The 15548-nt window shown below is 37.4% G+C and overlaps 1 protein-coding gene across 1 annotated transcript in view; it reads right to left on the bottom strand.

Moving 5' to 3' along the window:
* The window catches only part of LOC144970989 (solute carrier family 25 member 36-A-like), a 30537-nt gene extending 15220 nt beyond the window's left edge, over positions 1-15317 (bottom strand). The window contains exons 1-3 of the mRNA XM_078911242.1: positions 15152-15317; positions 7493-7738; positions 6171-6248 (exon numbers count right to left, since the gene is read on the bottom strand). Coding sequence (XP_078767368.1) covers positions 6171-6248; positions 7493-7738; positions 15152-15192 — 365 coding nt within the window. The 5' untranslated portion in view covers positions 15193-15317. The remainder of the gene's footprint in view (positions 1-6170; positions 6249-7492; positions 7739-15151) is intronic.
* Positions 15318-15548: the final 231 nt, after the last annotated feature.

Genomic DNA, 15548 nt, shown 5'->3' with positions numbered 1-15548 from the left:
CGAACCATGCCATCTTTCCATTTCTGAGCGCCAAGACAATGCATCTACCTACACATTATAACTCCACTCTCTCAACTGCAATGTTTTGTCTCTCCACCCGACCCCCTTACTTTTCTTAAATAAAAAATTCATTTGTTATGCATAGTATATCATCACATTCACCAAACTTTCGAACTACACACTTGTTGACCATAATTGTCCACACCGTTATCTGCTCCACATACCGATTTAGCAACACAGCTCTCCGTCCATTGACGACAGAAACGGGCACTTAACCAAATACAAACATACCGATGGAAGGTCGTGACCCTTATCAGCTCGACAGGACAGATGAGATGTTTTTAGATCATATATAGAAAATCGCTATCACCATCATATTGAATCATATAGACCTGACAAACGATTTATCATTTATGTTTGGCTTTTTTGTTTGTTTTGTTTTTAAGAGTTTTACGGCGCTTGCGACACATTATTTAGATCATTTCAGCGCCAGTAAAAAGGAAGAAAATGGGATAGTTTTAAAATGTATGCATTTACAATTGAAAGCACAAGAGGAAACATATGTAGATTTTAAGAGCATACCATCAATGTACGTAGTTTGAGATCACCCAAAAGTCTCATCCAGATAACAGCGCAGGGTCCCATCAAGTGGAATACACACCGATTTACAAACCATTGTAGATTCATAACAAAAAAAATGTAACAGTACAGAACAGAGAGATGATTTACAAGGAAAATACATCTCCCAGAACACTGCATTTGACTGCTTCCCTCTAAGCCAAGGATTCCAGAAAGTCAGGACAAAACCAAGTAATCCCAAACCAAGACAAAGACAGAAAGCAACCCAGAAAACAGATATAGAAGAAATAACAAGTGACCCTTGCCCACCATGAGAGGTCAAAAGTTCCCCCTTCCCTCCACCCAGGATTAACCATTAAAATCAGTTGCAGCGGTGAAAGTTTTATATATTAAAGAAGGATCATTTTTAAAAAAATAAATAAATAAATGCAACAACCATTATCAACGCAGTAACGCAACACCTTATGGGACAGTTTTCAAGAATTAAAAAAGAAAAAAAAAAGAAGAAAAAAAAGTTTAAAATAAAAAACAAAATAAAAATAACATTTAATTAATTATCATGCGAGTTGTGTGTGCGTGTGTGGTCTTTAGCGAAAGGGCCTGTTTACGAGTGGTTGGTAGGGAGTTCCACAGTCGGACGGTAGAGGGAAAGACAGAGTAAAGATGATGGTTCGTTCTCGATTGGGGGATTTCAAAATTAAATGCTGAGTTTCTTGTTGTGTTGTTCCGTTTCAAATGGCTAGTTGGAATTTCCGTGTATATAATATAGTTGTTTTTTTTTTGTTTTTTTTTTTACTATTAATATAAACAGTGAGTCTGATCAGACGTATAAAGTGCGCCGTGTAAAATAAAACGGGTAAATGGGTAAACACCTCCATGGTCAGTTGTAAACAGCAACTCCCACTCTTGAGAAAATAGTGGGTTGGACTGCTTTTTTTTTTTTTTCCACTAACGTTTGTAAACAGTCCAGTCTATTTATAGCACATCCCGCAACAACATACACACGTACAATTGCTCGACCCTGACCGCAAACTCTTACGCCTGGGTCTGATTCCTAAACACCAAGGTAGATGACCATTTCGTCGCGCCGCAACACCAGAACGGGTCACAAAAGCTGTGCCCCGCTTTTTGTGGTGGTGTGCGTGCGAGGCGCTTAGCAAGACTTACAGCGTTTCTACAATCTGAAAGCGGTGTTCTGGGTGTTGAACAGAACAGAATGAAGAGAAAAATACATAATAATAATACCATAAATAAAAAAAAAAAGGGTCGTCGGAAACTAACCAAGAACGTGAATGAACCACGCCTCACACCACTAGAACAGACCTTCAGGAAAAGTACAACATGTAACATGCACTCTGCTTATGAACCCCATAAGGTTCAACGAGCCGTGAACAATATGCACCACGAATAGCGACGAAACGTAGTAGCTGTGCGGTTCATTCTATCGTACTCTAATATCCTCCCCCCCCCCCTCCCCTAAAAACCCAAACAAAAAAACAAACAAATTAAAAACCAAAAACAACATAATTCTTATTAATTTGGCCAGAGAGCTACTCGTCTTTCAAATATTGTTCGACTACAATGACCCTCATCTTGTCAAAAACTCTCAAACTTTGGGATTTCAAGCATGATGTTTTCTGGACAAAGATTTTAAAATGTGCTTTTTTTCTCTTTTTCTCAGAGTAGGCAGCATTCCAGTTCTAAATAGGAATTTTCGAAATTTACATTCACAAAGCATGTCAACACATCCCGACAAATTGCATTTTATTTAAATCTTAAATTCTTAAATTGAACTTTTATATAGCGCAATATCCACTAGACGTGCTCAATCAAATCTCTTTACAAGGGGTCCCAACAGCAACAGTAACATGTAGAACGGGACAAGATGCCTGATAGGTTATATTACAATGTTTTCCGACAAAGAAAATGCTGTTAATGAAAAGGTACTCATTTTACACCAGAGTACGGTGAGAGAATGTGAGTGAAGAGCCTTTACCAAGGACGCAACTATGCGCCGGTCGAGACTCGAACCCAGGACCTTCCGATCCGAAAGCGAGTGTCATACCACTAGACCACATTGCTGTACAATTTAGACCACGAGTTAGATGAAGAGGCCACCACGCGTTGTGGTCATATAGCATGACACTTGCATTCGGACCAAAGTATAAAGTTCGAGTCCTTGAAAATGGCTCTTAACTCGAATTCTCCCATCCTACTCATGTGTAAAAGGAGTAACTTGCATGTAACAGCCTCAAATCTGTGTGTAGATAAAAAATAAATGAAATAGTGTCCAATGGACGCTCTGAGTCCGAGCACATTGAGTGGATATTGCCATATATAAAAGCTCCAGTGATTTGGTTATGTTTTTTTTCTTCCTTTTTTGGTGTGTTTGTGTGGGAGGGGGGTGTTAGAGTGTGCACAACGACAAGCATGTAAAATGTAAGGATTTTGATATTAAACAAGAAAAACAATTAATCCCCCCCCCCCCCCCCCCCACCCAATAAAGCCAAGTCCAGTGTAAGACTTGTTTAATAATAATAATAATAATAACAATAATAATAAATAAATAAATAAAGGCTATCACAGGCATAATGCGGTAGCTAAAAATATAGGCCTAGTCTACGCGAAACTACTATAACCAACATCGTTTGATATACGATAAAAGAAAAAAAAAAAAAAAAAGAAAAAGAAAATGGGGTCACAATAACCGCATATCATGAAGGAGGTCATCCTTGGGTCTCTCTCTCTCTCTCTCTCTCTCTCTCTCTGTGTGTGTGTGTGTGTGTGTGTGTGTGTGTGTGTGTGTGTGTGAACTACTGAACTATCTTGGAGCTCTCTTTATTATAGAATTCAGGATTCATCCATATAGATTATCCTCTCTCTCGGCTCTCTCTCTGTGAACTACTGAACTATCTAGGAGCTCTCTTTATTATAGAATTCAGGATTCATCCATATAGATTATCCTCTCTCTCGGCTCTCTCTATGTGAACTACTGAATTATCTAGGAGCTCTCTTTATTATAGAATTCAGGATTCATACAGAGATTGCCCCATCCCTCTCAGTTCGCTCTCCTCCCGTGTGTGTGAGTGTGTGTGTGTGTGTGTGTGTGTGTGTGAACTAACTCAGCCAACATTCTCTTTTGGCTGGGATAACTAAAGATAAAATTTTAAAACTTCAAACAATTCAGAATAGTGCAGCAAAAAATTGATTAAGAAATAAAAAAGGTATGAACACTCGCTGCCCATTCTATTTGAGATGCATTGGCTGCCAGTGAAAGAAAGGGTTGAATAAAAGATCGCTCTTATCTTTAAAAGTCGTAATGGTTTAGCACCTAGGTATTTTAATGAATCATAAATGGTCCATTATCTGGAATGCTAGGGCGCGGTCTTCATCTGACCACACAAAACTTCAAGTAAACAACAAATCAAATTATTTATTTTATGATGGGAGATCGTTTTCAACACTAGGTGCTCGAATATGGAACGATCTTCCAAGGGCTATTCCTGAAGCATCAAGTGGAGATGTTTTAAATCAAAGCTTAAACATTACTTTTTTATAAAAACATATTTTTAAGTCTCCGTCAATGTTTCACATTTATATGATAAAGATGTTTTTTTTTTAAATTCTTCTTTTGAGTAATAACTGAAAGATTGTCATTCTTGAAACTATGAAGCGTATAGCGCATGACCTAGTCATGGTTGTGCACTATACAATTGCTATATTATTATTATCCTCTCTCTTTCTCTCTCTAAATTATTTCGGAGATCTCTCTTTGGTATATAATACAGTACATACAAAGGGATTATGGTTCACATCTCCCTCTTTCCAATATATAATTCATTAGGCCGAACATGTCAATTCCATTAAAGACAAGAAAATTATTCAAAAAAATTATAATTATGCTGCTGCTGATGACGATGAAAATAATAATAAATAGATAAAATAATAAGAACTCCTTTTTCACCGAGAAAGCTGGGTATCTAGGGAAATCAGTCTCCAACCTACTTAAAACTTATCACTATTGTTTCCCTATCATGTAGAATATTTTTTAATGAATGACTAGAGCTTCTCTATGTTATTCATGCATCCAGATACCTTTTTAGTTGCCGTTACCCATGACTAATTTAAAATCAAGGTGATGCTGGACGTGGTAGAAATAGTGATGATGCCATGGTAGAGCAAAGGTTGTTGGTGATGTGATAGCAGTGGAAGTAATGATTGTTGTAGTTGTGGTTGTTTTAGATGTCATGAAAAGATGATGATGATGATAGTGGTATGCCCCTGTTGATGCAGTAGTGATGGCAGCAATAAAATTATGTTTAAGCAGTAATTCTGATGATATTGTGGGCGGATAAGAAATAAGTAATAATAACAGAGGTGCTTGATAGGCGCTACGATGATGTGTCATAAATGTAGTGATGGTGGTGATGGTAGTGATTATCTTGTCACTTATAGTTTGCTTTTATTGTTTTTAAGTGTTTTACGGCACTTGCGACACATTAAGGTCATATCAGCGCCAGTAAAAAGGAAGAAAATGGGGTAGTAAAAAGTTCTAGAATTACAATTCATGGGTGAAAGTTACTTAATGATATTAATCCTGCAAAGGCAGGTGCTCAGAAAAAAAAATCCTGCAACTACCAATAAGAGGAAAAAACAGAAGTGCGGTTAATTATATTATTATACAGTTGCCGGTTTTTTTCATTTTCGAATTCCGGCCAGACAAAAAAAAAACGGCGAGACCTCTTTTTCAAAAATAAAAATCCGGCCATGCCGGATTTTTCCGGCGAACTTTCACCCATGTTACAATTAAAGCACCCAAGAAAAGGGAAGATAAAGGGGAATTGGTTCAAATGGGAAACAGATGTAGATTCCAAGAGCACATTATCAAAGTACTTAGTTTGAGATTACCTAAAAGTCTCATCCAGACACCAGCACAAGATTCCAATCAGAGGAATACATTCAAATGTTTACACTACCTATTCAAAATAACAAATATAACAGTGAATAACAGATGATTTACAAGGAAAAAAATATAATCTCCCAACACAATATCCATACATTTGACTGTTTCCCTCCAAGGACTCTGGCCAGGGCCAGGACAAAACCCAAGTAATTTCATTCCAAGACAAAGAAAGCAAGTTGGAAAATAGATATAGGGGGATAGAAGACACAGCAAGTACCTCCCTGCCCACTATGGGAGGTTGGGAACCCCACCCAGTTGTCACCTGTAGAGTAATGATACTACTAAGGTAATTATAATGTGTTATGGCACTATGGTGGAGGTAGGTAAGATAGAGCGGTCATGGTAGATGTGACGATGCTGTGCATTTTTTGGTAGCAGTGATGATTGTAATGATAGTAGCAGTAGGTTCAATTGTACTAACAAAATGATCAATTAAATGCTAGTTATTCACTCCTAGCCACCCTTATACTTCAACTTTTGAATTAGAGAATTACATGCCCAAAAGACTCAATCAAACACGAATCATAGTGGAAACAGAGCAGTTGCTTCAGAGAAGTGACAAATGCAAGAGAAAAACAAATGATATAACGAAAATGAAAATCAAGGAGTTGTGCAAATGAAGACTTACCTTGAAGGTGCTACTCCGACTAGAGTGGGCCCAAGACCTTTGAACAAACCTCTTACTCCCTCGGTTTTTATAATGTGTCTGAAAAATAAGGCAATGTTAAATCCATTGGCTGTTCTTAAAAAATGACATGTCATGCTAACTCTTTAAGAAGTGAAACATTACAATGATCCACGAAGACTTTTAATAAAAAGATAAATTTTAGCATTTACCTCTATTAACTCTTCTTATAATACAATTTTTAAAATTACTGAGAGTTACAATTTACAGCTGTATCAAACTTATTTAAAGGAAGAGACATAAGACCTATGCTTGACTGGAACAGCAAAATTAAACAGGCGTCGCTAAAATTAGCAGAATCCATGGAAGGCCTTTATAATTGAAACAACAGTAAAAGATTGCATACATAATCACTTTGGTAGTTGTAACAATGATCTTATTTGTATAAACTCTTGTCTTCTCTATTTCACATGACATGCCTGTGGGCAAGACGACACATGTAGAACCAATGAGTGATATTATCTAAAGATCATGCATACAAAACTGGTTTTACATTCATCCACTAAGAAATCCAGAATAAACCATAGACCCATGAACTAGTTCCACTATGGATTATAGCACATTACACAACATTCAATCAAAGTGAGATGTTCTGTAAAACAAAACAGACAGTTTGCACCATTACTACCGAAGACTGATCATTTCAATTAAGGCTGTATTTTTCTTTCCATTAACCAAATAAAAAAATAAAAATTTAAATCCACATTTGTCCCACCATTTATCTACTTAAACTCATACAAATTTCACGAAGATATTAGCAACAGTGATGAGATTTGGGATTTGAAACCCCGGTCACATTCTTAGTAGAAAGTCAAGATGTTACTTCAAATATAACAAACCGCTGCCTTTAAAGGGTTATGGTAAAAAATCAGGTTGATTTTAAGAAAAGTGATTTCCATCATGTGCAAATCACAGATGAAAACTATAAATGATAGTATAAGAGTTGAATACAGATCCAAAGAATTAAATTTAAAATATTGTTAAATTATAAATATTTTCACATATTTCTCTCAAAGACCTTTACAAAATAGTGACTGAAAAGAAAAGAAAAAAAGGTTGAGTAAATTTGCATCATCAATCTTTTTTAGGTTTAAAATGGCTAACACTATCCGCTCAAGTGACAGAATTGCAACAGCCCTAACTTCAGACAAATGAATCAAACAGGAAAATAAACGGGGGACAAACTATTTTAAATCAATACTGAAACAAATAACATGTCTTTAAACTTAGATTTAGCGATTCTATCTTTTCATCAAGAAACATACCTCAGGATACGAACAAGTTTTTGTGAGTTGGCATGTGATTTTCTTTTCTCCTCCAACAATGAATGCGAGTTGACAGTAACATGGCAGTCATTTGTACCACTGATCGTGAGGACAGGATGTGATTGCGGAATTAACCTCAAAGCAGCGTTAACATTGCTTTGGACGAAGGAAGTTACAGAAGATTGTAATCTTGTCTTCACAACTTCCAAGGGGCAAGTAAGAACCGCACCTGTTGTCCCAGCCGTACTGAAAGCAGACAAGACAAAAAAATCAAATATTTAAAAAGTTGCACCACCGGGTGAGTGAGGAGAGGAAAGATTTCTATTTCCTGGTATTAACATTTTTTATAAAAATGGGTCCCGATGCATTGTTTAAAAACAATTTAATATATACAAAGTTTAAGCCTTCATAACTACAAGTCTCAATCTTCAAATGCCCTAACTCAATCCAACAGCGATCCACCATCCACCACACAAAGTTTAATTAACTATTGAGAGACAAACACGAATAAATCAAGCTAAAAGAATACCATGTCAATAAAGCATCGGATGTCAAGGATTTTCGTATCATTTCTGTGTGGCAGATAAGGATGCTGTCTGCAGACCAAATTAATTTAAAAAACCATCCTTTTTCACAAGACATACAAATATATCAGTTTTGTAGCTTGGTTAAAAAAAAAGAGATCATCAATTCTCCACATTTTTTTTCCACCCCAGACAAAATAGATCCCACTTTTTAATTTAGGCAGTGTCTACGTACACGTTAACCAGGCACCTAGCCTCAAGATCTACGTACACGGTAACTCCGGTAATTGGTTTGCCGCTACAATACAAGCAGTGGATGCACCTCGCTCTGTATGTTTGTGTGTGTGTTATTTTTTAAAAATCAAACAATACAATTCATTAAAGGCGAGATTCAAGGTTACCATGTATGTTACTGTTACCGTGTACGTAGATCCTGAGGCTAGGTGCCCGGTTGGTAACGAAAATAATGATACCAAGATATCTGCGATATTCCTATTTATAACGAAGTTATGCATCTTTAATTGAACCCCCCTAAAACTTAGTAAAAGCGAACGGCAATTTCCAGTCATAACTTTCTTATGGGCGAGTTGGGTCACAATTTGACTCCCACTGCTGCTGCTCAAAAGTTACCGTGTACGTAGACACTCTGTTTAATTTATCTTTCAATTTGTTCGCAATTCAGCCGTTTTGACGGATGTATCCATTGACACATACTGCCAAAATCAATATTATGTCGGAGTGAACCAGTCATGTAAAATCCTTTTGCAAGTCTAAATCATGAGGTTTTATTCAAATTCATTCATCACTTTGAGAACAATGAATGTAATTTATTAAAACCCGAAGTCTCAAATATTCTAATTCTAGACATTCTTGCGTTAGATTCAATTACTGGGATTTTGTTCACCCCTACAAAACAGAATTTAGGCAGTAGGTCACATTTGGTATTGCTATTATTATATAAACACAATGCCAGATACAACCCCAAAATTTCCTTACTTCAAATGAAGTAAAGCTCCAAAACCTAATGGTAGTAAATGTAGAACTAGTGGTAGTGAGCATGATGTGCTGTTGGTGGTTGTAGTGGTAGTGATGATTATCATGTGATAGTGGTTGTAGTAGTAGTAGTGACAGTGATGATGATGTGGTGTGGTGGTTGTAGTAGTAGTGGTGGCAGTGATGATGATGACGTGGTGCGTGGTGGTGATTGAAGTAGTAGTGGTAGTAATGATGATGTGGTGGTGGTGGTTGTAGTAGTAGTAGTATTGGCCGTGATGATGATGAGGTGGTGGTGGTTGTAGTAGTGCTGGTAGTGCTAGTGATGATGTAGTGGTGGTGATTGTAGTAGTGGTAGTGATGATGATTGTAACTATAACTAATGTTGCTCATAACATACTCCTTTCATATGTATCTAATCACTTCATTATCATTGTTACTCTCAGTATGTTTGGATTCACTACACCCTCTTCCTGTTCTACCCTTCGATATTAAAGTCAGTCCGCTAGCTTGACAACTCTGTGTCCAGTGTCTTATATTTCTAACTTAAGAAGCCTTATTCACATGGTGGCAGCGGTGGGATTTTTGTTATGGTCCAAAGCAGCTTCATTGTCAGTAGAACCAGATCCTGTGACAATAATGTCGTCAATGGCATAGAAGACACCAGGCAAGTCGGATAGAGCGCATGATAAATGTTTTTGAAAAATTTCGCTGGAGACACATAGGCCAAAGGGTAAGCGATTCCATTTATACTGGCCAAAAGGGGTAGCCATAGTTGTCAGTGAGCTGGAATCCTTATCAAGTTTACAGTGCCAGAATGCGCTTTTTACGTCAAGTTTCGAGTAAAGACGTGCTTGTTGCAAATGTGGCAATATTTCATCGAGAACTGGTAGTTGATATGTTTCTTTGACGAGTGAGTTGTTTAGTGGTTTTTTGATGATTGATTCAAGGGGTTTGTGGTCAGAGTGTATAAGTACCTTTTTACCAAAGATGTATTGGTGGAATTTCTTTAACGAAAAAATAATGGCAAGTGTTTCTTTCTCGATCTGGGAGTAACGCTTTTCTGTATCTGTGAGAGCGCGAGAGGCATAAGCGATTGGTCGGTCATTTTGGAGGAGTGCAGCACCAAGACCATGCTCAGACGAGTCACATTGGATTACGATGCTTTTCTGCGAGGAGAAATAACCAAGGACAGGTGCATTCGTAATCAAGCGTTTGATAGTTTCGAAAGCAGTTTTTTGAGCAGTACCCCACTGAAAATTAATGTTCTTTTGCAGTAATTGACGAATTGGTTGGATTACTGTTGAAAGATTGGGCAGAAATTTTGCCAGATAGTTAATGAAACCGACGAGTCGTTGTACTCCTTTTACACTATCAGGGGGTGACATTTCCAGAATGGCTTTCACTTTTTCAGGGTCAGGTTGTAGACCATCAGTGGAAAGGATGTGGCCAAGAAATGAAATTTTGTTTTTGCAGAGATCAAGTTTCTCTTTATTTAGGGCAATATTCATTTGTCTACATCTGGTGAGCAATGCGATGAGATCATGTCTGATATTGATTACCCTTTAGGCTCAAACTCTACCACACACACTCCTCAAAACACCACTACCACCAACCACAACCCACCTCCCATTGCCTTGACTTCTTCGACCGCTCAAACCCGAACACCTACCAACCTGAGAATCTCACCATCCAAAATCCCCATTCGTACCTCTTCTCGTGGTAGAATCATTAAAACCCCGATGCATTATTCCCCATAAATTTTTTTTCTCATTTCAATTTTCAGATGCTATACTATATTATATATGTACAACTAGATGTAAATGATACATCCTTTTCTCATCTTCATGATTCATATTCCATTCTAACAACATTTCTTTAACTTTAACCAATCAGTATCTACTTTAAATCTCATATATATGATTTCCTTTTGTTGTACATTCAATTTCTTAAGTGTAAAACAGTAACCTTATTTTGATTTCTTTTATTAAATAAGAATTATAATATTAGGTCATAATCCTGATATTCATTTCTATGATTTGTTTCCAAGTTTCAAAATAACATTTTACTTTAATTTTAATCCTAATTTGTCTCAAGCTCAGCTATTCCTATAATGACAACTTTACCACTTATAACAGATTTTAAGTTGTAAACCATCCTATCTAAATGTTGGTTAAAGATAATTCACTACACTATCCACTTAAATCATTGTCCCCAACTTGAACTCAATTAGATTTGTTTTAATATCCTAAATTTCGTTTCATTCATTTCAAACCCAAAAGGGAAAGGATGTAACTATAACTAATGTTGCTCATAACATACTCCTTTCATATGTATCTAATCACTTCATTATCATTGTTACTCTCAGTATGTTTGGATTCACTACACCCTCTTCCTGTTCTACCCTTCGATATTAACTCAAGTGAAGCGGCCTTGCATTCCGGAAGTTACACTGGACAGTGCCTAGTTGCTACAGCTGATCAGTTGAAACAATGGCAGCTCGCCTAGCAGTTTTTCAATATTTACACCCATCCCAGAAAATATACTTTTTTGAGCTAATAGCAATAATTTATGGTACAACCTTTACATTTTCTTAAAGGGAAATAAGATATTTATTGAGAGAGCAAACTTAGTAAGAATTTATGAAACCTGCAACAGTCATCTTTCTATTACGAATAATTGAGTGGTGGAATGAGAGGGAGCAAGGCTTTACACCTTATTGCTACACACATTAGCCTAGTTTTCGTCTAACACACGCATATACACACCAAGAGCCCACGTACAGATGCACACATGTAATAAATGAATTTTCTACAAACACACACACGTGGGTAACATTATTTCTTTGTGTCCTTTGTTTGAGATGTAACAGATGACCAGAGCATGCAAAACAGCGTGGTAGGGGCATGGGGGTGGGGGGGGAGGGGGGGCTCTTTGTTGTCTTCGTTTATGACTTGAAAGGCCACTAACTTGCCTTCAACAAGTTGAAGGACATAGCTAAATTATTGACCAATCAGAATCAATTAAATTTTTACTGCATTTCTAAATATAGAAAGGTTAACAACTCCATTCATAAACGGGGTTGATCTTGTCCTCAATAATGGACTGGCGCGCTCGGCGTCAAAGCCAACTCGTCCTCAATACTGGACCGTCGCCCCACTGACTCAGTTATGCTCGTCCTCAATATTGGACCTGCGCGCTACTAGACTTAAAGTCAGTCCGCTAGCTTGACAACTCTGCGTCCAGTGTCTTATATTTCTAACTTAAGAAGCCTTATTCACAATGATGTGGGTGTGGTGATGTTAGTAGTAGTGATCTGGTGTTGGTGGTTGTAGTTGTAGATATATAACTTAGATTACCAAGACTGTGTTGTATTTCTGTCAGTTGTATTGTTGTGCAGTGGTGAGAACTAAATAACTATTCTTTTAACAAAGCACATTTGTTGGGCCACTCTCCTGTTCAGTACTGCTGTGACTGTTCACAGACTGTGACAGTGACAGCCTTAGTTTTCATTTGTAGATTAAACGTGTCTAAATCAGAGTGTGATTGTGATGCTCAGATTCAGATCGAATACAGGCTGTGGCGAACACAGCAATATGTATCTATTACTGATGCAAAATTACCATCACAATCATAACCAGTTCCGAGTTCCTACCGTTGACCGTTGACGCAACACACGTCATTGACTTTGACTAACTTCTAACTGCACTTTCACCTGTCAGGCCGCATAGACGTCTAGGGCTATCACTACTGAGTTTGCGCCAACGGGTCCCGTTAGAGATAGACGACGATTGGGATTGTTTGGAAGCTTTAACCCTTTGCCCACTAGTCATTATGACATCCGAAATGCTATCGCCTTCTACATCTACGCCAGAATAGAAATAGAGGGTGGAGCCTACCATGATATAACATTTTATGGATCCCTAATTTCATCATATCAGTTCTGTCCACTGACAGGTGGGTGGATATCGCTTTCAAGAACTTATGTCCTTATATGAAATCCTGAGTTTTTGACCAATCAACGGATTGCTCTTTTGATAGCTCGCTTGTCAACATGAGTCAGCTCAGCCCTTGATTTATGTAAAGGCATCACATGCGGTATATGTTGTGTAACTTCAAAGACCACGGTTGACCGAAAGCGATGAATGGAAGCCCTACTGTGGTGTGGAGAACGAGGTCTTGTATGTATAGTTACGTCATATCTCAACGCTCGTGAATTCTTAGTACGGCTGGACTCACAATCAAAACTCGAAATCTGTGTTTTAAACTCTTGAATCAATCGAATTACATCAGTGCGTTCGTCTCATTGAGAAATGAAAAACGATATATAAATCAAGAACATCGACCGGAAAATAAGGAAATTATCATAAAATTATAAAATTTGAGAAAGCTATTTTCAAAATCAAATATATTACAAAAAAGGTTATTTCTCGACCGATTTTTATGAGACAAAGACAATTTTTCTCCACTTTTCAAGCTGATTCCAACAATGAGGTTTTCAAATTTATCGCGATAAGATTATTTGTCATTATTTTTTTTAATACCCAATTGACTGCTCAGGAAATGAATACGTAATCCTTGGCGGCTAGCGAGTAGGTGTTAAATTTTGCTTACCCTTTCCCCACGTAGACGCACACACACACACACACACACACAGACTGAACACACAATGTATGTCTTTCACTTCTGGCCAAAGTTGCCTTATTACAACTTAGACTCGAATGATAACAGCGAGTAGGGTGTCAGATTAAACTTCAGTTTTAAAGGTCTAATTCAATTCACACCGTAATAAATCATAATAATGATCATTCTTGATATATTAGAGCATTAAAATATTTAATTCACATTACTATAAATATATTTTAAATATATGTATTTTGTAATTATTTTAGCGACGATACGAACCCCTTTTAATCGTCGAGCCGAACGATAGGATGCTAGACGACGATAAGTCTGTGTGTGTGTGTGTGTGTTGTGTGCGTCTACGTGGGAAAGGGTAAGCAAAATTTAACACCTACTCGCTAGCCGCCAAGGATTACGTATTCATTTCCTGAGCAGTCAATTGGGTATTAAAAAAAAATAATGACACATAATCTTATCGCGATAAATTTGAAAACCTCATTGTTGGAATCAGCTTGAAAAGTGGAGAAAAATTGTCTTTGTCTCATAAAAATCGGTCTAGAAATAACCTTTTTTGTAATAGATTTGATTTTGAAAATAGCTTTCTCAAATTTTATAATTTTATGATAATTTCCTTGTTTTCCGGTCGATGTTCTTGATTTATATATCGTTTTTCATTTCTCAATGAGACGAACGCACTGATGTAACTCGATTGATTCAAGAGTTTAAAACATATATTTCGTGTTTTGATTGTGAGTCCAGCCGTACTAAGAATTCACGAGCGTTGAGATATGACGTAACTATACATACAAGACCTCGTTCTCCACGCCACAGTAGGGCTTCCATTCATCGCTTTCGGTCAACCGTGGTCTTTGAAGTTACACAACATATACCGCCTGTGATGCCTGTACATAAATCAAGGGTTGAGCTGACTCATGTTGACAAGTGAGCTATCAAAAGAGCAATCGTTGATTGGTCAAAAACTCAGAATTTCATATAAGGACACAAGTTCTGGAAAGCGATACCCACCCACCTGTCAGTGGACAGAACTGATATGACGAAATTAGGGCTCCATAAAATGTTATATCATGGTAGGCTCCACCCTCTATTTCTGTTCTGGCGTAGATGTAGAAGGCGATAGCATTTCGGATGTCATAATGACTAGTGGGCAAAGGGTTAAAGCTCCCAAACAATCCCAATCGTCGTCTATCTCTAATCGGCCCCGTTAGAGCCCCGATGCGCAATCTGTCTACTATCACTACTCCTGTGATGATGGAAATATTTAAATGGTTTCACTGTATCGTTTAAAAGCAATGACCCAAGCCACATCCCTATGATAATGATCTATAATTATAATTTAACGGACAAACCTGCTTCACGGTAATAGTAATGGCAATGGTAATTCGGTACCAGTGGCAAGTGGTGTGTTGTGCTGTCCGTTGTAGAGCAGCTTTCCATCACACGATATGGCATTGATCATCATTCATTAAATAAATTCCAAACTTCATAATAATCAACTTACCCTCCGGCAATTAGGTGGATAACATTTGTTCTGGTTTCCATAAATATAGCTTGATCGCCATCAAAACCTAATCGGAAATATAGAGAGTTGAAACTTGAAGTCTATTATTATTGTTATCTTTCAGTGACAATAACAAAACTAAGTTGTTCATACGAACCAACACAGTAAGCCTGCAACCAATCAGAAATAAGCGGGTCGCCGACCTTGTATCTGATTGGATGTCTCCGGCTTAGCAGTTCAGTAACGTCAACACATGCATCATTCACGTGGTGACTACATAGACTCGTGTGTGTTATGGTTGTAAAAATAAGGTCATGTCAAGAGTCAAAATATAACCTTTACCGAAGGCTCCACACACGTTTTCGAGTTCGAGATTTTGTTAGACTGAAGATCCCCA

Source organism: Berghia stephanieae, chromosome 4 (genome assembly GCF_034508935.2).
Source record: "Berghia stephanieae isolate SIO BIC M18660-M18661 chromosome 4, UCSD_Bste_1.3, whole genome shotgun sequence".
Taxonomy (NCBI): Eukaryota; Metazoa; Mollusca; class Gastropoda; order Nudibranchia; family Aeolidiidae; genus Berghia; species Berghia stephanieae.
Note: the sequence above shows the minus strand (reverse complement) of the source record. Positions and strands in the feature narration are given on the sequence as shown.